Source organism: Pseudopipra pipra, chromosome 1 (genome assembly GCF_036250125.1).
Source record: "Pseudopipra pipra isolate bDixPip1 chromosome 1, bDixPip1.hap1, whole genome shotgun sequence".
In the NCBI taxonomy this organism is placed as follows: Eukaryota; Metazoa; Chordata; class Aves; order Passeriformes; family Pipridae; genus Pseudopipra; species Pseudopipra pipra.
In genome coordinates this window covers 41,412,058-41,439,231 of record NC_087549.1, presented here as the reverse complement: position 1 = coordinate 41,439,231, position 27,174 = coordinate 41,412,058, and the positions used below count along the sequence as shown (strand labels likewise).

Genomic DNA, 27,174 nt, shown 5'->3' with positions numbered 1-27,174 from the left:
AAACAATAAGCAGCATTGCAAATATATTTAATTTGTTTTTCATGCTGAAAGACTATTAAGTCACACAGAGCAGTAGTTCTCTGGCTTTCTTTAGGAAAAAACTCCATGTTTTCTTGGGATACATACCTTAAGGTCTGTTCCTTCATTCAACTAATACATATACAGCATATTGAAATAAAACAGCATGCAAAACCCCCTTGATACCCAAAGTTTAGTAATAGAGAAGGCAAGAGGAAACTGGACTTACTTCAAGATGGAGATTTAATGATGTAACTCTTGCGAAAAAATACTTTTTCTGTGCTCAGAATTTGAAACGCTGAACAAATAGCTACTATAACTTTAATATAAGCCATCAAGCATGATTCATACAGTTTTATGTTCCGTGGCTAGAAACAAAAGTTGGTAGGTCATCTGTCAGTACCAAGCAAATAAACCGTAGTCTTTTAACATTTTATGTAATTTCAGTAATGGACAAGAACTCTTATTTTATAAGGGCTGAATTTCTTGCTTTTTTTCTTTGTCTCATTTTTGTTCTTTATTCTCTGTGTCCTCCCCTGTCTTTCCCTTTACAGTTATAAAGCTGCAGCAGTTGACAAAGGAAATTGCCTTGGACCATAATTCTTTTGTAGTAAGGCACTCTCTAGGGATTGGTAACACGGTAGAATTGAGCAAGAACAAGATCTTAATCCTACTCAGTTCCCTTCTGCTGCTATAAGTCTGGCCAAAGTGCTACTTTGCAAGAATGCAATCCTTCTCAATTAGCTATGAGACAGACAAATTAAGGTGTATCCCAGGTGCCTGAAGACCCAATTACTTTTATTCTTGAAAACAAGGACCTGCAAGGCATCTGCTCTTGATGTAGTTTGACTTGTAGGAGTTTTGCTTATTTTAGTCGGAAGACAAACAGCATTAGCTTGAAAGGTGCCCATTGAAGCTTAGCATAAATCTGTAATATATCAGATAAAAATTGCCTTAAAAACCTAAAAGGAAGATTAATTCAATCAGTCAGAGTATCAAGAAAAAGGAAGCAGTGTTGGAAAAATACAACTACAGCTTTTTGAAGATGCAAAGGAAAAGACAGCAAAGGGATTTGCTGAAACTAGAATTTGGAAAGAGACCTCTGACATCCTTTTCATTGTTTACTCCATCATTTACATGTGGTCTGAGATGTAGCTGTCTAATCATTATAAAACACTGACAGATTCTTTCATATTTTTTTTCCAAGCATCCTACCAAAAGCCAAATTTCTTTTGCTATTACATAATAAAATCTGTATGATTCGTGTCAATGGAATATATAAATAAAACCTGTATTTCATAGAGTCATCGAGTATCCTGAATTGGAAAGGATCCACAAAAATCATCAAAGTCTGACTGCTGGCCCTGCACAGGACAGTCCCAAGAGTCACATCATGTGCCTGAGAGCATTGTCTAAACGCTTCTTGAACTCTGTCAGACTTGGTGCTGTGACCTTGCTTGGGGAGCCTGTTCCAGTAATGAGCCAACCTCTGGCTCAGCCTCTGGGTGAAGAACTTTTTCCTAATATCCAAGCTAAACCTCCCTGATACAGCTTCATGCTGTTCCTTTGGGTCCTGTCACTGGGCACTACAGAGATTGGTGCCTTCCCCTCCTCTTCCCCTCGTGAAGGAACTGTAAACTTCTGTGAGGTTTCCCCTCAGTCTCCTCATCTCCACCTGAACAAGCCAAGTGACCTCAGCCAAGTGACCTCATGCAGCTTCACTGGCAGGTGAAATGATGCCATTGCAGTATGTGGTGCAAACACTATTGCACAAGTTTGTTAGGTGTAAATAGTCTTTCTGCAAGAACAAGTATGGTCCACAGTGCATAACCCAACACAGAAGAGGCCAGACTGTTAAATAATATATTGAAGGTAGTTCATCACTGAAACCATAGGACAGAAGTTAAATCTATTCTTGTTGGAGATTCCTATGTTGACATAATACAGCTTTTCTTTCCTATTGCCAATGCAAAATGTCCACTATATCCTTCCTAGATCATATAGCTATCGCAGAGCCATGGACTATTCAGACACTCACATTTCTATGCATATTCCTTGGTAGGTAAAAATATAGTCGCCTTTTTATTCTGTTTAGAGTAAAACAACTCCTTGACCCAAAACAAAAACCCTAACTAACATTCCCAGTCATAGCCTAAACTGATTATGTGTATTCCCACATTTCTGATGCCATTATCTAGATGGCAAGTGATTTTGCCTGATGTCATCTCATCAAAATCGTATGTGGTTTAGTCCAGAATTCTGGGAATGAGTAGCAAACTGACATAATATGAATGGGAAAGTGTTTTCTAAGGTCCCTTGCAGAATATGTGTTCTGGATTTAGCACTAGTGCTAAGAATAGAAGCAATATAATTTTCTTCATTTGTAGCAGGAGACAGTGACGCCCTGCCCTTCCTGCCATAAGGCAGATGGAGCAAACCAAGTAGATGGGGGGGAGTGGAAACAGATCCCTGACCAGAGAGGCAAAAGAATCCCCTCCCGACCCCCATCACCTCCCTTGGTGCCCTTGAAGAACAGGTACGAGGCCCTGGACCCAGAGAATCAGGTAGAGGACAGTCAAGAGGAAGATCTGTCTGGAGGGTCTCCTGGTCTCCTTCTGTCTGCCAGAAGGATCATAACTACAGCTATAAAGAAGAAAAGACACGTAGTTGTAGTTGGTGACTCCCTTCTGAGGGGGACTGAGTGCCCTATATGTTGACCAGACCCAACCCACACAGAGTTCTGCTGCCTTCCCGGGGCCCGTGTGAGGAGTAGGAGACTCCCTGAGCTAATTCGGCCCTCAGATTATTATACACTGTTGGTAGTCCAGGCTGGCAGTGATGACATTAATGACATTAATGATATTAATAGAAGTACCAGGGCGATTAAAAAGGACTTCAAGGCACTGGGTCAATTAGTTAATGGGACAGGAACACAGGTGGTGTTTGCCTCAGTTCCTGCAGTAGCAGGGATGAATGAGGAGAAGAGTCGGAAAACTCATCAATAGGTGGCTAAAGGATTCATGCTACCAACAGAATTTTGGTTTTTTTGACCATGGGACAAATTCCATGGTACCTAATCTCTTCAAATCAGATGGGATTCATCTATCTAGGAAGGGCAAAAGGACTGTAGCCCATAAGTTGGCAGGGCTGATCAGGAGGGCTTTAAACTAGATTTGAAGGGGAAAGGGATTGAAATCAGGCTCTCCAGAGAGGACCATAAGGGTGGAAAGCCCGAGTTAAGAGTGAAATCAGCAGCCCGGCTGAAGTGCATGTACACCAATGCAGGCAGCACGGGTAACAAGAGGAGCTGGAAGCCATCGTGCAGCAGGAAAGCTATGATATAGTCGCCATCACAGAAACTTGGTGCGATGACTTGCATGACTGGAGTGCTGCCATGGGTGGCTACAAGCTCTTCAGAAGGGACAGACAAGGTAGGAGAGGTGGAGGGGTGGCTCTATATGTTAGAGTCTCTTGACTCTGTAGAACTTGAAGTCAGTAACAATACAATTGAGTGCCTGTGGATCAGAATCAAGGAGAAGGCCAACAAGGCTGACATCCTGGTGGGAGTCTGTTACAGACCACCCAACCAGGATGATGAGGGTGATGAATTATTCTACAAGCAGATGGCAGATGTCTCAAAATCTCCAGCCCTTGTTCTTGTGAGTGACTTTAACTGCCAGATGTCTGCTGGGAACTCCACACTCCATAGAGAAGAGGCAGTCTAGGAGATTCCTAGAGTGTATAGAGGATAATTTCCTGCTCCAGCTGGTAAATGAGCCTACCAGGGATGGGGCCCCACTAGACATTTTGTTCACAAACAGAAAGGGGCTGGTGGGAGATGTGGTGATTGGAGGCCATCTGGGGCACACTGACCATGAAATAATAGAGTTTTCAATACTCAGGGATGCAAGGAGGGCCATTAATTAAACCTCTATGCTGGACTTCCATAGGGCAGATTTCAGCCTATTCAGAAGACTAGTTCAGAGTGTATCCTGGGAAACAACCCTTGAAAACAAAGAGGTCCAGGAGGGACGGACATGCTTCAAGAAGGAAGTCTTGAAAGAAGAGGAACTGGCTGTCCCAGTGTGTCAAAAGGCAAGGTGGTGGGAAAGACAATGGATCTGGCTAAACAGGGAGATTTTGAAGGAAATTAGGGTAAAGAAGAGAACCTACTGATTATGGAAAAAAGGACTAGCTACTCAGGAAGAGATTAGGAATATAGTTAGGTCATGTAGAAAGAAAATTAGAGAGACAAAGGCACAACTTGAACTTAATCTCACCACTTCTGTGAAGGATAACTAAAAGTTCTTCTACAGATACATCAATAGCAAAAGGAGGGGCAAGGAAAACCTCCATTCTTTAATGGACATGGACAGGAATGTGGTTATCAAAGATGAGGAAAAGGCTGAGGTATTTAACACCTTCTTTACCTCAGTTTTCAACAGTAAGACAGGTTGCCCTGAGGACAGCTGGCTTCTGGAGCTGGTAGAAAGAGATAAGAATCTGAATAGCCCCACTGTAATCCAGGAGGAAACAGTTAGTGACCTGCTGAGCCACTTGGATCCCTAGAAGTCTATGGGACCAGATGGGATCCACCCAAAGGTGATGAGGGAGCTGGCGGAAGAGATCACCAACCCTCTCTCCATCATCTACCAACAGTCCTGGCTCACTGGGGAGGTCCCAAATGATTGAAAGTTGGTGAATGTCATGCCAAACCACAAAAAGGGCTGGAAGGAGGACTCAGAAAATTACAAGCCTGTCAGCCGGACCACAGTGCCTGCCAGGGTTGTGGAGCAGATCATCCTAAGTGGAATCACACAGCCCCTACAGGATGGACAAAGGATCAGACCCAACTAGCATGGGTTTAGGAAGGGCAGGTCCTGTCTGACCAACCTGATCTCCTTTTATCATCAGGTGACCCACCTGGTGGATGAGGGGAAGGCTGTGGATATGGTCTGTCTGGACTTCAGCAAAGTCTTTGACAACATCTCCCACAGCACACTTCTGGAATAGCTGGCAGCCCACGGCTTGGACAGGAGCACTCTGTGTTGGGTTAGGAACTGGCTGGAGGGCCAGGTCCAGAGAGTGCTGGTGAATGGTGCTGCATCCAGTTGGCAGCCGGTCACTGGTGGTGTCCCCCAGGGATCAGTGTTGGGCGTGGTTCTGTTTAATATCTTTATTGATGATCGGGATGAGGGCATTGAGTGTACCATTAGCAAATTTCCAGATGACACTAAGTTGGGGGGGAGTGTCGATCAGCTGGAAGGCAGGAGGGCTCTGCAGAGGGACCTGAACAGGCTGGAGAGTTGGGCTAATTCCGACAGGATGAGGTTCAACCAGGCCAAGTGCCGGGTCCTGCACTTTGGCCACAACAACCCCCTGCAGCGCTACAGGCTGGGTACAGAGTGGCTGGAGACCAGTCAGGCAGAAAGGGACGTGGGACTTTGGATTGATAGGAAGCTGAACATGAGCCAGCAGTGTGCCCAGGTGGCCAAGAAGGCCAATGGCATCCTGGCCTGGATCAGGAACAGTGTGGCCAGCAGGTCCAGGGAAGTGATTCTTCCCCTGGACTCGGTGCTGGTGAGACCACACCTGGAGTACTGTGTCCAGTTTTGGGCCCCTCAGTTCAGGAAGGATATTGAGGTGCTGGAGGAGTTCCAGAGAAGAACAACAAGGCTGGTGAACAGACTCAAGCACAAGTCCTATGAGGAGAGGCTGAGGGAGATGGGGTTGTTTAGCCTGGAGAAGAGGAGGCTCAGGGAAGACCTCATCGCTCTCTACAACCACTTGAAAGGAGGTTGTAGCCAGGTGGGGGTTGGTCTCTTCTCCCAGGCAACTATCAGTAAGACAAGAGGGCATGGTCTTAAACTGCACCAGGGGAGGTTTAGGTTGGATGTTAGGAAGAAATTCTTTACAGAAAGGGTAATCAGGCATTGGAATGGGCTGCCCAGGGAAGGGGTGGCTTCCCCATCCCTGGAGGTTTTTAAGATGAGACTGGATGTGGCACTTAGTGCCTTGGTCTAGTAACCACGGCAGTAGTGGATGAAGGGTTGGACTTAATGATGTCTGAGGTCCCTTCCAACCCAGATGATTCGATGATTCTATGACTGTAGGAAGCATCATCAACGTATTACAGGTATAGAAGTCAAGAGCTTTTCTTCCATGTGTCATTTATGTATTGCATTTATGTCCCAACTTTAAAATAAAAATATGCAAGCAGAGAGCATCCTTGGATAATTATAGCAAAATAACACTAGCAGAAGATAATAGGTAGTAATTTTGTTGCAAAGACTAGAACAAATGAGTCCTAGATGATTACTTATAAATAAAATATTTCTCATTAAAAGGTATTGGTGGAGAATCTTGGTCTCAGATATGTCACAGGAAAAAAATCCTATTAATTTCAGTGAATACAGGATTTTTTTTTGATGATTTCCTATTACAATAATTTAATAGCATCTCAAGAGATGTCAAGTCTTAAACCTAATTTGTCATCTTGTCTGCACTGTTTATTTGTTTGCACTGCATTCTGGTATTCTTTGAAGTTAATTTTATTAAATGATATAAAATGCAAAAAACAGCCAAAGCAATCTATGAATAATAATTGGGTAAAGGATTTATATCTTATTGGTGGTTTTCAATTTTATGCATGTTACATACCTTATTTGTTTAGAGATTGACTTCTTACAGTGCATTTCCCAAAACATGGATTAATTATGTCAGATTTTCTGCAACCACACTGGGAGTATGGAAATTGTGAAGATGGTATTTTCAGTATATGCTACTGCCTTGGTCCCCACTTTCTGGATTGGACTGTTTTCTGTTTTCACAAGTCCTACTTTTACTCATTGAATGAGAATTCACTTTTCAAGGCAATAAATAGTGCATATTGAGTTCTCATCTTGGTCTTACATTAAGGCATCATAAGGTTGTGTGCCTCAACTTGAAAGGTGTCTCAGAGTCCTCATGAATAGCTGATGCCACTAGCTACAAAAGAAACTTTTTTAATTTGGTTGCATTTTGTGCTTTAAAAGGATTTGGCACCTGGTCCCCCTGTCAATTCTATATTAGGGTATACCAAAATTTATTGCTTCCTAAAAATGCTATATATAGTCCTATAAAATTTTCTCAGTGATGCGTTATGCACAGTTACTGAGGATTATACAAGGAAAGTACTTGAAGAAAATAGGCTGCTTTTACCAGCTAAAAGAAGCCCTATCAGAATGTATTATAGAGTGTTGAGCTCAGTAACACTGTACCTTCAAATCAGTAAGTAAGTACTTCTGCTTATATTTTATAATTCATGAAAACTGATTTAGGAATAATTTATATGACACATATTTAGGTGTTTGGCAATTTATGAAAAGGCCAGCATGTTTTATAAATGTACTTAATGCTTAGAAGTCAATATATATACATAAATATATTTGTACAAAATTATAACAACTTATGCTATCTCACTGAGGCAAGCATTCAACAAATGGTTCTAAGGAGCTGTGATATTCAAAAACATGAAGACAACACTACAGTGACAGTGGAGTAGATCAGTGTTCCCAAGGGTACCTATTCCTATTTAAAATTAGGATTCAGAACAATCACCATAGTGAGCACTGTGACACTGAAGTCAGCCCACAGGTATATGAAAGATAACAACATGTGAAACTCTGTCTCGTGTGTTTTTGTCACTGCTGCAGTTGTACATCTGTGTGAAACTGTGTGCTTAGGTGAGTGTGTCTGGTCTTTCCTTTCTTGCCTTGGCACTATGAAGCAACCATTGAAAAAGTATAGGTTTGGTCCCCGTTCACTGCTTATGCATTTTGCAGTAATGAAAATGAAAAGAAGAAAAGAACCATGCTTAGAACATATGAAACCACAAGTGGAAGTAATCCAGCATCTCTGTACTTTGAGGGCAGTGTGACTGCAGTCCCAGCATTCTGCATCACCTTGTACATCTACTTTATCTGCAAAATGTGCAGCTCTGGCTACACAGAGCAGCACTTCAGCTTCTTTGATAGGATACATGAATTAAATGGGTCTTCATGGGCATATGCTTAACTAATTTACCCAGTTTTTGCCATCTAGAATTTGAACATCTAGTTTAAGTAGTTTAAGATAGTTGCTACACTTTCAATATAGTATGATATATTGGAGTAGAGACACATCCATAGTCTATTAGGGACACATTCAGAGTCTATTAGAGAGAACCAGTTTTTCCCAGTTTAAACAAGGATGTAGGAACCATTATTCAGAGATTGTCTAAAACAAAGAAATAGCCAGGGTGACTAGCTTGAAATACTTTGCATTCCTGACTTGATAACTTAAAACTCACAACATTTCCCTGCTCTAATTTTGGCAAAAAGAACCCTCCATCATGTGGACATCTTTGGGGGAAATTTGTTGAAGATCACTCAAAAGGAACAGATAATTCTTTCATGTGGGAATAATTTCATGCCTTGTCAATAGCATTTTTACTCCTTACACTTTAGATGAAGAGTGTTTAATCATCTCTGCAAAGAAACTGTCAGTTCTAGGAGCTTGTTTTTCTATCTTGATGGTTGAAGTGAAGTTTTGTTGGGATTAGTCCTCTCCACACTATAGACCTGATTTTGCAGAGTAGTTAAGTAAGAGACGTTGCTAAGTAAGAGACGTTTGGAGACGTAGGAGTCTCCAAAACCAATGTTATGCATAAATCGAAGTGTGTTCCTGAGTCATGCCTGTGGTTTGGTGTGACTGTCATTCTCTTTCCTCTGAGTGGGAATGACGTGCATGGTAAAACTGTATGGAAATGTCAAAGTACCGCAGTTCTATAGATCCTTCATCTTCATTCAAACTTAATCTAACTTGGAATAAGGCCAGGTACCCTGGGATTTTGCCTGCCCGTCTAAGGGTCCTTGTTAATGCTCCATCTCTCTCCTGGCTTCTCCATATATCATCGGAGAAGAGAAAGATGATAGCTCATTTCTTCAATTGTTTTCTCCTGAGATAAAGAGACAATCAATGCCCTTTACATTTCTCATAGCTTAAATAGATTTGCTGTTCCTGAAGAAAGGCAATGGTCTTGATCTTCTGACAAGATTTGTTGATTTACATAGATCTGTAAAAAAAGGAAGTTTACAAAGTAGGTAGGAATATAGCCACCTGAATGATTTATTGGATTGCTTTGTTTTATCTTGAACTCACAGTATAAGTAAACATCATTTATCAAACAAGGTCAAAGGAATTGCACACGCCTAGAGATGAGGGAAGCTATTCTACTTTCTGTAGCACAGATTGGTGGACTCAGGAGAACAGCATTTGAAATAAATATATTTTCTCCTAAATTGTCAAATCCCTTTAGTTTGTCTGAAATGCAATGTCCTTAACTCCGTTTATGGCAGATGGGAGCTCACCTGTCACATACACACAGAGAATGAAAGTGGTGCTGAGACTAGGTGTTTATTTTTATGTGGAAGGGGCAACTACATAGAGAGAATTTTGGCGAAAAATTCTAGCATTTGCTTTGTGTATTGTGCACAGTTAAGATGCTGTCCTTTTAGTCCTTTTAGTCCTTTTCAGGTTACTAAGACAAACATAGCAAACTTTATTTAGCTTGGTGCAGGTGAGAGATTTTTACCAGTCATTAACATGAAAAGATGAACACACACTGAAGCAAAGAGGCCTGCATAGATTTAGGACAGTTAAAAATCTGACCTCCCTCAAATTCTTTTTAATTCTCAGTAGATACTAAATCTTTCATATGTATAGACAAAGGGCACAGATGGAAGTGTCATCCTATGCCCCTGAGAGGAAATAATTTATGAACCCTTAGACAAAAGGGTTGCCTTAAGTTTCTGTGCTGTCCGGTGCCCATGAAATTAATGTTTCCTCAAAGTAACTGCACAATGTGATATTTTATTCTAATTATTTGAAATAATTTTTATTCTAATTATGTGAAATACTACTGGAATCACAAAGAAAAATTTTAATGCCCAAAATACCTGAAGGGTGAGGGGATATCTTTAAATGAGTCTGAGAAGACTTATAACGAAAAGTAGCACTTGTCCAATTTTAAGAAAAGTAATGGCTTTTTTCCTACATAAATCCACATTAAATATATTTTAAAAATATGTTTTTCTAGACAGCTGTAAATTTTATTAACTGATTGTTTATTTTGTAGAGTAATCTGTCTTTTTTTCAACAAGACACAATGTAATTCATAATATAATTACTTGAAAGACCACTGATATGGTTAGAATTAATGATCTGCTCAAATTCCTCATTAAACTTTCATAAGTAAACTCTAAATATGTTCTCATTACAGAGTTTGTTTCTAATTTGATTTGCCCTTTATGTTAATACTAGATTTTTCAATGTGGAAAGAAAAAGAGGGGATTTGTATGTAAGGTCATCACTTCAGATGGAGATAGGGAACCCATGAATTGTCAGTGGAAAAAAAATCTTTGGTTTTTGGCATGACAATGAATTTATAAGCCTTCTCCATTTTGATTAATCATAATAGATAAAGGAATTTCAGAGTAAATTTCACAAATTTAGTTTGACAGATGTGAATCAAATGCTGTCAAAGTATGATACATCGATATGATCAAAGGGATATCCGATCACAGAATACTACAATCATTTAATTATGTATCATAGAGAGGTTAAAATTCTCTTGGAATGAGATCAGCTATTTCTAATACAATTTGCAATGATAACTACATTGACTTGCTTGTGTATGATTTTTATGTTTTGGGTTTTTTTGCCTTTAGGCTGTGCTTTGGAGGTACAAGTTTTCCCAGCTCAAAGGTTCTTCAGATGATGGGAAGAGCAAAATCAAGTTTTTGTTCCAAAACCAAGATACTAAACAAATTGAAACAAAGGTAAAAACAATACCTTGTTTATATAAAGGCAATGTACAATTTTCAAAGCAACCAGGGGAGAAAAGGAGTATAATAAACTAAGTTACTCCAAAATATTACATTAATGCACAAAGGATGCAAACAAAACCAAAGAAATTAAAGAACAACATTTTTCTAGTTTAACGTCTTTTGAAAGGTGTAATTAGATTAAAAATTAATAAAATACAGGACTCATTATTTATGGTTTTAGGCATGATTGCAAAATCTCCTCTTTGTCATTTTGATAAAGCTAGCTGAGAGATTGAGTGCCTTATTCCCTTACAAGGCTGAAGCTTTGTCTGTTTCTAATGCAAAATCAGAAAAGTTGTGTTTTCAGTTGTGCTTTTGATTCAAGAGTTAGTTCATGGAAACAGTAGCTGTGAGAGATTTAGCCTTACTTCAGTTTATGTCTTTTGAGAATAGGGCATTTACTGTCCCAGTGTGTGAGAAGTGATCTCCCTGGGTCTCTGATAATTGAAATTGCCTTGCAGTCTGGATCAATGTTCTCTTTGACTAGAACCCTAATTTTAGTGTAAACCTAAAGACTATTTTCTTGTCCATCTTTAGCCTTGCTTATGAAGCATTTTCTACATCATTTTTCATGACCACATCAGACAGAAAATTGCTGACTGAATGTGATAATAATACAGTTCCATGAGCAAATAGGAAATAGTTAAATAAATTGAACAAAGGTGCTAAATATGTACAGTATAATAAAGTGTGTAAAGAAAAAATACATTGCTTTATGACAATAGACACCTCTAACTTTAAATGCCAATAGCTACATTAGGCAGCTATTTTTCCTTCCTGTGTGTCTCTTTATGTTTGGTGTAAATTATTTTCTACCCAGCAGCTATTTACTTCATTTTGAATGTTTTACTCAATACAATGAAGGTATATAAAACCTCTCATTAAATCAACAGCAATGAAATGTGGTGACCATGTCTTCCAATACATCCACATTCTGCTGCATCTCAAAGATAAATACTTTCTTCTGATTCCTTCAGAAATTGTTTTAATAATATAGAACTTTTTTTCACCTATAAGAAGAAAATGCAAACTAATTTAATGTCATGAGGATGATTTTCTCTTAAGGAAACAATTTTACACTATTATCCTGCTGAAGGATGAAAGTCAAGTTATTCTTCTTCTAATATCTGTCTGCTATTGCTGTCATATTAACACAGGATTTTAGGATTGAAGAAACTTCATAGGAGTCTAAGAGTGGGACAGTGGTAGGTTTTTTGTTTGGTTTTCTTTGTTTGGTTTGGTTTTATCATTGGTAAAACTAGAATATATTTTTAATGCTGAATTAAATTTTTTAAAAGATTTCTAAAAAGTATAAAATCTAGATTTTGAAGAGGAAAACAGTTTTCATGAAAATATTTTCCTGTTTTAAATTATATCTGTCATGTAAATCACTTTATAAGCCTTAGAGATATCCTAGTCTGGTACCTTTATTGTACCTATTGTTGTTCCCACTCAAGTTGAATAGAGCTTTATTTCTAGCAAAATTTTGCCTACGTTTTATTAAGGTTGAAATTCTACCTTCAACCTTACAAAGGCAGAATATTACACAGACTTACTAGCATGCTTATTAATATTATCATGTTCCCTGGTTGTTTCTCTTTACTATAAATATAAACTTTCACCTTAATCAATTTGGAAATAAAATTTGTTACTTTCATTTAATTTTCTTGGTGATGAAAGAATATCATCTATATTATGATCAAAGATGTCAGATTATATTCTCTTTGGAAGGTACTGTGGCATTTATAATGAGCACATGTATCAATTCCAATTTGTTTGCTTGTTAAGTGTGTTGCTTGGTCTAAGAAATGTAAATAAATGTGGCTGTAAAATGAATGCAAAGGTTTTGGGTCATATATTTTGAACATTCACTGGTTAGCTTAAAATTCTTCAGTAGCATTTATACCTTTCATGGATTTAAAGCCCTATGCAGCATGAGGAGAGGTGGAACAGTCTAGCCTCAATTTTTTTGACTTTACGTTACTAAGTTAGAGGTATAGCTATTTGTGGAACTGTTGAGCCATTAGAAAATGTTAATCAGATTTTCAGAAATGCTTATAATGCCAGATTTCATGCATACTGTATGCAGGCTTCATTTGGAATAAGATGATGGAATTTTTTAAAACATCTGTTAAAGGTTGTGATGAATATTCATGGCAGCAGCTTTCATCACCTGTTAAATGCAGCTCTGTTTTTCAGAGGGCCTGGAGACTCACTGTTATAAGGGGAAATACAGTGCAACATTTTCCTTATGATTTTGGTTTTTTTCCAGTTATGTTATATTGGGAATAATCAGAATGTAGTGAAATGAGACCTCACAGTGGAGAACAAAACCAAAAATTTAAGGGGCTATTGCACCAGTTTATTAGGGCTCTTCACTTCTGCATTCCCAAGCAGGAATCTGGAAGCAAGGTACCTTTCAAGGCACCTCAAATCCTGTGTACAGTTTTGGGCCCCCCACTGCAAGAAAGGTACTGAGGTGCTGGAGCAAGTTCAGAGAAGAGCAATAAAGCAGGTAAAGGGGCTGGAACACAAGTGTTATCAGGACCACCAAAGGGAGCTGGGATTGTTTAGCCTGGAGGAAGGGAGGCTCAGGAGGGATCATATGGTACTCTACAACCTGAAATGAGGTTGTAGCCAGGTGAGGGTCAGTCTGTTTACATGAGTAAGAAGCAATAGGTCAAGAATGGCCTCAATTTACACCAGGGGAGTTTCAGGTTGGATATCTGGTGGAATATACAGAGATATCACTGCCAATGTTAGAAGAATCTAGGAAAAATACATTTTGGGAAAAAGTTCAGCACCACATCCATTCATCAGGTAGCTTTTTTATTTTGTTGAGAAACACACTTGCCACCAGAGTTTATATTCCTAAGTGAAAGTGACTTCACTGACACTGAATTACTAATACTTTTATAATACCGTCAACATTTTTTGCCGTGTGCTTCATACCGACTTAAAGAAATTCAAAATGGCTTGCTTTGAGACATACATGTGCTACGGATTTAGTTACAATTTAACTTATTACCCGGTATACTTTTCGTCAGTTTTAAAATAATTTTAGGTATTTAAACATTACAAATACTGCCTTTTATTTTCTGTAGAGACTTTGTACTGATGCTTTTGTTTGGCTTCTCTCTAAGTTAAATCATGTTACTACAAAGATATATAATGTAGAATAAAAGAAGTGTTTCCTCATAGATTTAAGCAGTTCCAGACTGAAAAATCTGAACAATAATTACCATAGGTCACACCAGTGGATCCGTGGCAGGGTGCCTGGAAACAAACACCTGAGTTTGATGGTCTCTAAGGCAAAGTCTAAGTGGTTTCTGACAAGAAAACCACTTAAGGGCAACATTAATCACCAGTACCCCTTAGACATTCCAATCTGTAGGTTATTTCCCAGCTGTCACTCAGCAGGAGATATTGCATGAGTTTGCACAGTCAGACAGAATTTTTCTGAGTGAGAACTACAAAATAGAGCTGTCGGCTTGGCAGAACATGGAGCCAATGTGTCCCTGTATTTGTTCTTACTGAATTGTTGCGATGGGTTAAAAAAACCCAAGCGCAGAAGGGCAAAGCTTTCTCTGCATCTATAAGGATTTCACTTAGGTACCTTCCTATCTAGTTATCTATCTGTTTATCTAGGGTTTTAGGTGTAGTTTAATGATCCATTTTTTCTCCATAGTATCACAGAAGCCTCCAGAGACTAACACAATCTCAGGGCTGTAATAAACTCAAGAGTGTTGTAATCTTCAATTTTACCTGACTAAATATTAGACCACCGCAGTAGAAACTGCTTTATATTTCTTTGACAAAAAGGAAGAGTGCCTTAAATCAATGAGAGATACTATTTCAAGATAAAATGCTTCCAAACATAGAAGTATGTAATGTGTAGAAAAATTAGTGCTTTTCCTTATGTAATTTCTCCTTTGAAATTTCTAAGTAAGCACGCCAAACTGTGAATTGAGAGTCTCTCTGCCTTGCAAAACATATGTATAACTCAAAAACTGCACTTCAGTCTGTGCTTTCACCTCTCTCAAATCACAGCACAACAGTTCTGTCAGAAGAACTCAGTCAAGGTCACACAACTGTGCTGCATCAGGTGAGATTTTGTTCACAGACTACCTGAACTCCTAAGCTGAGCAGTACAAAATTGAACTGAATATAAAAATAAGCTTATAAAGATGAAGGTCCAGTCAATTGTCTTTGTCTATTTTAACATGGAGAACTGAAGAGGGCAGAAATATGGTATCAGCAAAAGAAGAAGTGTAACTTCGAGGATTAAGCATTAATCTTACAATTAATTAATACTACCTTAATAGTAATTAATGTTAATTAATTTGTATTTTAATTTGTCTAGTATAGAACTCTAACGTAAAATAGGACAAATAACCTGAGACATTGCTGCTCACATTACTGAGAACAAAATACTCACTTTGAACTGTTGCAAGGTGACTTGATGGGTGCTTGCACGATTTTCCAGACTGACATTTCTGTTTAAGTGTATTCTCCAAATTGCAATTTTAAATTAATCTTTGCTCTTAGCCTTGAGGGTTTTTCTGTGAGCATCACAGTGCTCTTCACATTTAGAATATCATCTTAAAAGGTACATCTTTTAAATGTACATCCTTAAGATTTTTACAGAATGATTGCTCATTTGCAGTGACTGCATTTCTGAGCTCAGATTTCTGACCTTTGTTCGTTTGTGTGTTTCAATTTTTATTTTCCCCATGTCTTGCACATTAATTATTTGTTTAATATCTCTTTTTAGATCAGATTCTATGCTAATATAGAGAGACTATGTAACACCAAATTTGATGAAAGAACAAATATTTTCTCATATAAGCAGTTTAAATATGGATGAAAGAGAAGATTTTTTCCTAACCGTATCATGGATACTTAGAAACAAAATTGCTTGATTTTGTAGATATATCATTTATGTAGTTGCATCATTAATATAATGAAATAAGAGATTGTTGTGTTTTGTTGGTTTTTCTTTCGTTTGGGTAAACTCTTTTCTTGTTTCCTCTTTCCATCTCTTTCTTTCAATCCAGACTTTCTTTGTGAAAGGCTACTAGAATTTCCATAGAATTCTGAATGGAATGAATGAATGAATCCTTTCTCAATGACTGCATCTTTCTCATACACCTTTCAGCCCACTTACATTGTCCCCAGCAGGAGCTGTGAATGTTCAGGTTAATAGTCTGGGAGTGTCTGCCATAATGACAGTAATATAGGGTGAGATTAGTTTAATCAACAGATAGCTTATAAAGATAGTTTCAAGACCAAAGTGTACACTGATATTCCTAGGAGAGTAGGGTCTTAGGTAAGGCATACAGACGACATTCTGGAAATTGGAATAATACTAAATTGTGTACTTTTGTGTGGACAAGTAGATGCGGCTCAAGTTAAGATTTCTTGCTTTTTGGGGGTTCAGAGAATTTTCTTTTCCCTACTGATATCAATTTTAATGGCTTCACTGCATATTTTTTCAGGTTTCTTAGGGTTTGCCTATTTGTTTACTTGAAACTTCATCTAAAGTAGGTGTGTAATATGCAATACCCTGCCTGAATGAAAGTGTATTCAAATGAGAGGATGACTGAGGATGAAATATATTCAAAAACAACCAGGGGTGGCTGGATATGCACAAAAGCCTCTGAGTTCCCCTCCATCTGCAGGCAGTAATGCCGACCCGTGGCCAGCATAAAGTGCAAGTTCTCAGTGGAAGTGAGGGCATGTTTTGTCTGTCAGCAGCTCTACATGAAATCTTATCTGTTCATTAAGGTTTCTTGTGATTAGGCTAATCTGCCAAAAAAGTGTTGTTCCTGATAGACCCTGTTCCCATCAATCAGGCTCCTGGGAACTGAGCTGCAGCCATTAATCAGACCTATATGTAGTCAGTGCATACCAGCCAGTCTACTCTGCTTCACATTGCTTTAATTTCCAGTCAAATATGCATGTCTTTATTGAAATAGGAATAATGTTTCATGGCAAATAATAATCAAGCATTTGCTGAATTCTTAGCACTATTCTTTGCAATCAAGGTAATTTCCATGTTGTGTCATTTCTATCAATAACAGTAATCCAGTGGGACCTTCAGAGGCTGTTCTGTTGCTTCACCCATTCGCCTTGATGGTCCATTGAGCAATGAATATTCCTGATGTGTTGCTGTTGCAGAAACCCCTGTGATAACTATTGGCAGTTATTATAGTCATGCACTGTGAAAATTCAGTGTCCAGTAGCTATAATTATGATAGTAAGAACTTTCAGCTAGTAGGGTTACCTAGTTAACTCAAACAATTCTCAAACTATAATATTTATTTTAATAGGCTTATTCTGTTGAGACATGGGAGTAAATGTAGTTTTTCTACATATAACACGTGCAATTGATATTACAAATATTTCGCACTTCCACTAAATATTTATTGTCTCGTTTTAAGCTTCAGTTTTATTTTTATAATACTGATTAGATAAATTAATATATTAATAAAACTGAGTTAACTGAAAAGTAACTTAATGAAGGATAGTTGTTATTCTGAATTAGCTTCCATAATTCCTTGTTTCCTCATCTTTCAATGTCCGTTGTTTTCTTATCTATGATAAATTTTCTTGTTTTGAAATTTGAAGCAGAAAAGGCACCACTTTGACATAGTGATAAAATTGTCTTTCTCCCAAGGTTTAAAATTGAAAATGTCTTTAAACAGATTTTTTTTTTGTATGGACACAGATGGCAGGTTTATGAAATTCAGCATAAACGTTATCTTCTTTATTGATAAATGATTGTCAGGGGAGTTTAAAGAAGCTCATGGGATGTTACAAATTTATTTCTGAGCATGTCTGAAGGACATCTGCCAGAGTTGTAAGAGAGCTGAACAAAGCTTCACCTATTCAGCACATAACTAGACACTCTGCACATGCAGCTTTCTGCTTTCACACTGTTGCCCCTCACACATATGGGGGATTTGTGAATGTCTCCATGTATTCTGTGAAGAAATATCTTTCAGGAAATATCAAGGGGAAGAAAATTGCAGGTTGATGTAATTTCGAGGGATTTAGCAATTTTTGTTGAATTTACATCATCAATATTCTTCTAAGCAAAAGAGAAATACCCTTGGCACTACATAACCTGGAAATACTAGTGCTAGACAGAAACAGAAATAGAATATGCCACAGATATCTATTATTGGCTTCTTATTGCAGTGAGGAAATCTGTATAGGCAGTGAATCAAAGCAGAAAGATAGCAACTGTGCACCACTATCCCTATACCTACATGTATTGAAGTACCTGTGTTTGCTTTCAAATGCAACAGGTATTTATTGATTAAATACCAACTCCAAGAACACATACTGAAGATAACCTTAATTGATCAGACAAAGTTAATTAGACACAAAGGAGCAAATTTATGTATGTAAAAAAATGTAGTTTTTTTTCCTCTGTAGTGGTGTCTAAAACAGTCCCAGCTAGTCTAATTGTATGCTGATGGGCTGTAAAGAAATGTAAATTAAGGTAGAAAAATAAGGACTTTGTATAATATTACTAATGAAGTTAAAACATAGAGTATGTTCCTTTTTTGGTCCAATAACACATCCAAAATTGATCCAAAAAATCACTGTATGATAGTAGCACTCTTTGAAATGTCTTTTCTTTTTTTTTTTTTTTTTTAATTATAGAATCAGGTAAGATAATACCTAACACTGTGAGGTGACATGATGAACAAATGTAACATATGTGGAACTCAATGTTATTGATTTTTTTGTGTGTACATTGGTTATCCAGTAGTAGTCCAAAGATGTGTAGACTGTTGTGGTGCAGCCATTAAATTTCTATCTAAATTAACGTGCAAAAGTATCAGATTTGCGTTAACCTGGAGCAAGATTACATAGTATCACTTTCCTTTTCCTTCAGCCAGCAGGATCTTGTATTTGTATGGAGGCACTTAACTCATAAATTTGTCCATCTTAGCCTCCAAACAATTATTTACTGATTGTTACATGTTCAATATTTAAGTCCCTATAATGGAGAATTGTAGGGCACACTAGCGAGATGGCAATAAGTTATTAAAATGATTGCTATTTGAGTAGCAGTTCATTCCTGGCTATGTGTTTGTGAGGTGTTCTTCTGTTTCATGTTTAATCTTTTTTGTTTTCACTTCCAGGAGCTGGAGTTTTCCAACCTGTTTGCAGTCCTTCACTGTATCCACTCATTCTTTGCAGCCAAAGTGGCTTGTTTGGACCCTTTGTATGTAGGCAGCCAAGCCACAGCTTCTGCTCTTCCCACAACTTCTGGTACTGGCAAATTAAAGTATACTACTTGACATCTCATATGACAGCACTGCCACTTAACAAGGACACATAACAATGTATAAATATTCATAAGATTTAGACCTTTGGTGAACCATGTACGTGGAAACCAATCCTGGAGGCAAGACATCTTGCAGCATCAGCAGATAAATGGTCACATGGGATCATAATTTCATCTCAGTTCTGCAAGACGTCAGTAAATAATACTAGTCGAAACCCCAGAATAGGATGGATATGCTTTTAGTATTATCTATTTGTACTTACATAGTGCTTTAAACAACACTGGAAGCAAAGGAATAAATGATGAAATGAAGCACTTGAGTATTTAATAAAAATTTCAAATTGCTGTAATAATACACAAAAAGAATTGTCATTTTCCTGTTTTCAGATTTTTTAATGACAATATACTAAACTTTGAGTATGAATATAATGCCCTATCATTATATTATTAATGAGAGCAAGCAGCAAGCATATAATACATGGTGAAAAGGAGATAAGCATGAAAAGTCACTTGTGTAAGTATCTCCTCAAATAAGAAAGCACTTTAAGCACTGCTGTAAATCCATACTTGTGTCCATACATGGAATCATGCTACTTTTTCCATTTTGTTTTCTTAGTCTAACAGTAACAACAACAAAGATATAGCCATACTGGACTGATAAATTAAAACCAAACCAAAAAAAACAAGCCACAAAAAGCAAAACACCTTTTCATTGGTAAGACCCTCTTCTTCAAGTAAAAATAATGGCATATGAATTTAATTTTATAACAAATTAAGTACAAGTACAAAAAATATCATCAGCTATTTACTTCCTCCTTTTTTTTGTCAAGAATACTGTAAATCTGTCAGTCTTTGTTCACAAGATTTTGAATTTGTTTCAGAGACAACCCACTTAATATGTTTCTTCCACGGTTTAACTTTGATTTCACGTCATAAGTAGGATGTCTACTCCACTCAAACTCTCAAGAAATAGACATTTTACATTATGCTTGGAAAATTAGTTCACTCTTTGAATTCTTAATAATTTATATTTTATAGAACTACATTGTTAGTAAAAAACAGGAATAATTTAAATAAGCTGTAATGAATAGATTACAAAATGGATAATTTCTTTGTCTGTTAAGACCATTACATCAGTCTGGACCACGTACTAATTCGAGAGTATCATTTAAAGTTGAAATATGAGGGACTTGTAAATTTAAAATTAATAACTTTATTTAATTACAGTTTTGCAAAATAATTTAATGCTGTGCTATGACACACATCAGTGAACATGGGAAAAAGGTGTGAGGATGTGTGTGATATAGTTGAAACAACAGAAAAGGTGAGGGATTTTTTCTTTTGATAAACAGGAAAGAGAACCAAAAAATACAGGAAGAACAGTTAGTGAGCTACAGTTTGGGCAAAACATTTTCAGTAGTATTTGTGGGTTTTCTGCTTATTATATTGTAATCAAAACTTCGTTTCTTCCCCCCTCGACTTGTTAATAACAGGTATGGGCTAGGGACACCATCTGCCTTTTTTAGCAGACAGGCAAATTCTTTCGCATTCCTTTCTACGTATTAAGATAATTAAAAACTTCAAAAGTGAGGCCAGAGAAAAGCTTATCAAAATGGGAACAATTCAAACTGCAAGGCAGGGGCAAAAGATTAACAAAATATAGGCGCAAATCATGTCTCCATTTTATTTTGCTTTGCATTAGAAGTATTTAGATTTACATATGTGGGAGTTACATTGCTTTGAAGTATAACTGATCTAACTTGATACTAGCTCCAAATAATCAAAAAATATATTTTTCTGAGGACTCTTTTATCACTTTCAAATGTTTTTCAGTACACATTTACTTCCTTTTGGTACACCTCCAAGGGCTACACATTTATTTTTAATTTTAAATATAGTAGAATGATGTCATAATCCAGCTATTAAATACTGTAAGTGTCATCAAAACCCAACATTTTCATAGGCATCATCATGTATTTGTTCATATGAATTGTCCTTAAATAAGGGCATCACGTACTGGTCTCTGAGTGACAGATAGAACTACCATGGCTGTCCATAGGATCTTGAGTTTGCTCCTGGGAGAGTACAATCCCCAAATACTTTGAATCCAAAGCTGCAACAGTCTAAGAGGTTTAGCAGTTGTGTCCTCGTCAAGAAAGCATATACTGGAAACACAGATCTTGGCAGAGTGCTGACAGTGCTGAAAACAGAAGTCTGATATCTGTTAATGACAGTTCTCCTCCTCAGTGCTCCCAAATCATCTCCTTCTTTCAGTGCATTGCTGTGGCATTCAGCTATCACAGTGTCGGCATACACTAACACCTCAGTGCATGCTCTGCTGGCACTGGCAGAATCTAAAACTAGTCGCTGCCAGTTGAATGTTTTTCCTTCAACCATCCATGTTATGTGCACTTTTGTACCACTGAAACTGAGAGGTATTTAAGAGATGTGCTTGAATGAGCATAACATTTACCCAAACCAGCACAAAGTATATCACTGGAAATTTCTGTAGATGAAGGGATTCCATCGTATGACAGCCCCCCTACTAAAAAGAAAAATCAAAATAGTAAAAATTATCATTGTGCAGAATGGAACTGATGACAGGAACTTTTGGGACACTAGGGTATCCTGAAGATCTCTGACAAGTGTTCTTTTTGTAGAACCCCTGTATTCATCACTGAGACTTTTGCAAGTGGGCATTAAATACATAACATTTAAGAAACACGTTAGCCTGTAAATTGATTTTCTTTTTGTTTTTCTAAAGAGGTCAACTGGCAGGACTTAATCAATACTTTATTTTCAGAAAGGTAAAATTGATACTGAGAGAATATAAGATGTCATAGCCTTGACTGTAGGTCAGCATTTATTTTTTAATGCAGCAGGGGTTTGTGCAGTGACGTCACAGAATATTCAGAGGTGCCTCTGCATCCAACCTGACCCTTGTAAAGCAAGTTGGTCGGAAACTCAGTCTTGAACCAAAGAGGGAAAGTTTAAACTCTGTGTTATAAGTAATCCTTAAATACCAAAACAAAATTTACAAACATATTAAAAGGCTACATTTTTCATTTAAATACCTACAAGAGGTTCCCATTCAAAGCATAGGGAACTTCATATGTATATGTCAAAACTCAGACTTTATGTTGCAGCCTGTCATTTCATATTTAATATAAAATGAATAAAAGTATTTCATAAGTACACACAGCCCAGAGACAATGAAAAAAACACAATTATGAGCCATCAGCTTTTGCTAAAATATGAGTATGCAAGTGGAGGCAAATATTTTAATAAGAATGGGCAAACCAACCAATCCATAATATGTAATTTATTTTCTTTATGTCATGATACTGTCAAGTTAGTTTAATAAAGAAAATTCTTTATAGTACTGTGCCTACTGAAGTGATGTTATACAGTATACCAAAAATACACTTGGTTTGATTTGCTTTGCTTTGTGATGGGAATTTTAGATAATCTGATCTTCAAAGAACTAATCATATGATAAGTTATAGTGTTAGCATAATTTTATTAGGGAAGTGTTACTGGTTTGAATACATATTATTCTTGATTTCATCAGTAAATGAATACATTTCTTTTCCTAAATCTGTTTAAAAATACAGTTAGAGATTTTCCAAAGAGCTTTGCGTTCTAGTAGCATGAAGGCATCTTTGAAACAAAGATCAACATATTTTTTAGCTGTTCACCATTTTATTATCTTAATTAAGTGCAGTAAGTTTGTGGAGACAAGCTAATTGTAAGTGCGTTATTTTTTAAAACCAGTAACTGGAAGGGTTTTTTTGCAATTCAAACTAGAATTTTTAAGAATGCAAATCAATAATACATAGTATCAATTTACTTTGAGATGAAAATCATCTCAAAATCATCTTATTTTCTGGATTAGTCCTTGATTCTACAAAAATATATTTATTTATTTTAGACATGTAGACTTTTCAGAACACCGCAAAGTGCACAATCAAACGTGTAGGTAGTTTTCAGCACTGCAACCTGCTACTTTAATTGTGATTTGGTTTATTCAATGCCTTAAGATGTTTTTTGAATCAGAAAAAAATGTTAAAAAAGTTGAAGATCTCATGAATGTATAACAGTGTTCCTTAGAAAGTCAGACCAGTTTTCATTCCACTTTGACTATTCCAAGGAAGCTTTTGGAAATTTTATTAATATTAAACACTAATCCTTGCAATTGAGTTTCCATTTCTTTATGGGATCTGGTCTCTGAAAAAGTATAGTGTCTGAACAAACGTTTAAGCTGATTTTAAAATTTCTGTATCAGGGAATTATGAGTCTGTGCTTTGGACTCGCACCTCTGACCAGTTCAGTATGATGGGAAACATGAGAGACTCACTCAAGCTCCCAAAATTTAACTACTTGTCTTAGATGCCACTCAAGGCTCTCAAAAGGGAAACACAAAGCAGGACTGTAGCTTCAGATATCTGAAGGTGCATGTGTATGTCTCTGTCTCTCTCTCAGGAGCTAGAGGTGCTCCTATCCTAGTGCTTTAATTTTATCAGAAATGTGTTTTTTTAATATGGGCTCTGCCTGCACCCACTCATTGTGCTATTCTTCATATCACAGAGCGGTCTTTAAGCATATGAACCGTTTTTATCAGGATGAAACTAAACAAGCATCACATCTATATAAGTTCCAGCTCCTAATGGGCTTTCAGACCATGCAGCCCAACTCAAATGAGTTCAGAGTAAAAAAACCCTCTGACACGCTAACAATGAGACTGCCAGGTTCTGGTGCCAGGCATTTCTGTGTCTGTGGGGCTGCTGTTTGTGCGCTGTGGGTGCTTGAAGGACCCTAAAAAGCTGAGCTTCCCAGTATAGCCCACCAGAGCTTAGTGCCTGAAGGGGGATGTTGTGCTGCGGCAGGGGGCAGAATGAAGCTGAAAAAGGCTGAGGTTGCCAAGGGCCAGTTATTCTGCATCATTTTCCCTCGCCACCCTGGGATAGTATTGGCTGCAAGCAGGCTACCCCATGCAGGTCAGCCTTCTCCCTGATGCATCTTTTTCCCGGTCTATCACATGCAAATACATACCTGAATATTTGCTATGAGGTCCCCAAGTGTACTTCCCTGTTTCCTCACCCCCGTTATTCAGACAGATGGAAAACTGTACTCTCACCTACATAACGGAGCCGCTAACTCTTATACACAGTCAGAGGACAGTGTTAAGGATTATGGCAAGAGCATCTGTGTTGCAGTAAGAGTGCTTGAGTGTAACTAACATTCGGGTTATAGCAAAGTCATATCTGTGCTTAAGTGCTTTCCTGACTTGGAGGGTTCTTAAGTGGAATTTTTCTATTTTCCTGGAATAAGTTCCATAATGTCAACATATTTCTACTTGCTTGACTCAATTTTCAGGAAGTTTGGTAGAGACAGTGGTTCATATCTTGTTGGAATAATAAAAAAAACCATAGGAATACTGGAATAAAAATAAATTTCTGTTCTGATTCTGTATATTATTACAGTACATTACGTAATCTATTAAAATATATTGAACAATTTAAAACTAAATGCTTTCATTTACATTACCTAGTTTTACTACGGTATACGTGGCTTCCACTTTCAACAACTTTCTCCACAGGAATCCCAGTTATATATTATAGAAATTATTTTATTATTCAGTATATACTAATATATAATGCAGCGTGTGTGTATGTGTGCGTGTGTGTGTGTGTGTGTATATTAGTATATACTAACGGAAGATATTCAGTATATATTAATGAGAGTTACATATTAGGCACAACTATGAAACAGAAGCATAAATCCATGAAGCTTTACATTTAAAAACTTATAATACTATAAAGAAACATATGTATATTAGTTGAAGAAATGGCTATTTTTGCAGGATATGCACAGTCTGGGTATATGATAATAAATTGATAAACACTAACTAATTTACTATTTCATACCTCCAGGAACTTTTTTTTTTAATTATTCTTATCCCTTTAGCATATTTGCAATATATATCATAAGTTTTAATTTGTTATGAATAAAAAATGACTGAAAAAATGTAATAGAAAGTGCTATATATTTTATAAATATTAGAAATTTAAGAAAAGCTATTCAAATTATTTATTTCATTTTTAGTTAAGGTTTTGTGACTGTTTGTAATATGTATTTGTGACAAGCATAAATCACCTAGTTGTTTAAGCTCATTAATGTATCACTAATAAAATGCTATCTTCTGTTTTGTTTTTGTTATGCTTCTTTTTGTAATGGAACATAACAGAAAAAATAGAAAATAAATACTTTTTTTAACTAACCTTTTGCATTCAGTCATACAGTGTATGAGTTTTATATCATTGAAAGCCAAGTCTGGGAAATCAAGGAAGTAGTTGGAGACCCTGGGGTAGTAAAGTTATTTCCCAACACTATGCACAACTGGTTATTTGATAGAAATAATGACCATTCCTTACCTGTATGATCAAGGCATATAACCCACTTAAAGCTTGACTAGGATTTTGGAAATATCTGCCTCTCTGCTAGCTATGAGGCTCACCTGCAGCCAGATTATTTTACCACACCACTGCCGGATTATTTGACCATTGACATTTAGTTCTTAGTTTTGTTTGGAATTAACTTAGGCCCAATAGTGCAGTGCATGAAGGCATTTTTGGTATATCTTTGAAACCAAACAGCTTTAAAATGATGCCGCATGTACTAGAACAAAACCAACTTTGATGAGTTTGATTTTCTTTGTTTTTTTCCCTGACTGAGAGAGGAGATGTTAAAAGAGGGGGAGTCCCTTCTTTTATTTAGGCACCTTTGACCGTTTTTAACAATTTGTGGTGAGTCAACTGCACACCTTACAAGCACATTTTTAGTGCCTTTCTTGTGCTCCCAGTTTAGAGAAGCAAGGTAAGCTCCCTTATGGCAGTGCTGCTGTCACCTTTCTCTCTCAGCCCCTCCACAAGCAGTCACTGAGGCTTTTTTGGACCTCAGGCTGGTATTGTCTTCCTCAGTTCTGCACCCAAGGAAAGCTTCCTTTGTGATCCCAGCCCTTTCAGCATCTTGAAGAGAATATGAAGTTTATTGGAATCATAAGTGTGATGAACACTTTGTGTCGGAAAAATCCTCAGTCCTCATTCCCAGATATGATTTGGCTCTTGTGGGTTAGCAAACACACATAACTCTGTAACATCAGTTAGTTACCTGCATTTCAAGTTTGTTTTTATACCACATTTAAGTGAAAGGCCAGAAAGAGGAAAAAAAAAAGAGGAGAGAGGTCTTTAAAAAAAAAAAAAAAGTGAAGAGAAACATAGAATATTACAAGGCTAGGCATACCTTCTAAGTAAGTATAATCCAAATGCACAGAGATCCTGTTGTAGCTACCATTTTCATTTGCCGTTAAATAGGAACTATGTATTATATTGAGAATATGGACTCATAGAATGGAAAGGTTTATTTATTCTGGAATTACCTGTCTTATTTTGAATTATCGTTTTTAATCTAGCATCTTTTACATCTTGTCCACAGATTTTGACCTCAAATGAAAGGTCTTGTACTCAAAATTTCTTAAGATACAGCCCTTGAATAACTTTCCTTAAAGTCATGGTTCTTATGTTGCACAGCTTATATGCTTTTTCTCCAAGCCCTACAGCAGTTTATTCTTGCAACTTTTGAAGTTAATTGTGATCAATTTACCTGTGCATTTGACCAATAAAAGTTAGCTCAGTATAATATTTGCGTCTTACCAATGATTAATTTGTACAGTTTTCTAGTGCTTCTTTTTCAGTTTTGACAGTAGTTATTCTGTCTATGAAGTTGTTACAATCTGCTTAAATGTTGCAGAAAGAACTTCAGATTCGAATATTCCCTTGAGCAAAAGTAAAACTCATACAAGTTATCTGTTGATACCAAAACTGATTTTATTAATTGCTAAGAGATGCAAAGAGAAAGAGGAAAAAATAAGAAAAGGTTGGAAAA

The 27,174-nt window shown here is 37.0% G+C and overlaps 1 protein-coding gene across 7 annotated transcripts in view; it reads left to right on the top strand.

The window, feature by feature from the left end:
• Positions 1-27,174, top strand: part of SNTG1 (syntrophin gamma 1) — a 346,565-nt gene that overhangs the window by 314,009 nt on the left and 5,382 nt on the right. For 4 of the 7 annotated variants that reach the window (XM_064653482.1, XM_064653474.1, XM_064653446.1 and 1 more), the window contains 2 exons: positions 10,767-10,877; positions 19,085-25,510. In XM_064653482.1, coding sequence (XP_064509552.1) covers positions 10,767-10,877; positions 19,085-19,243 — 270 coding nt within the window. In that variant the 3' untranslated portion in view covers positions 19,244-25,510. Of the gene's footprint in view, positions 1-10,766; positions 10,878-19,084; positions 25,511-27,174 lie in introns of those variants that run through there. The other 3 variants (XM_064653492.1, XM_064653469.1, XM_064653459.1) reach the window with 2 other exon arrangements.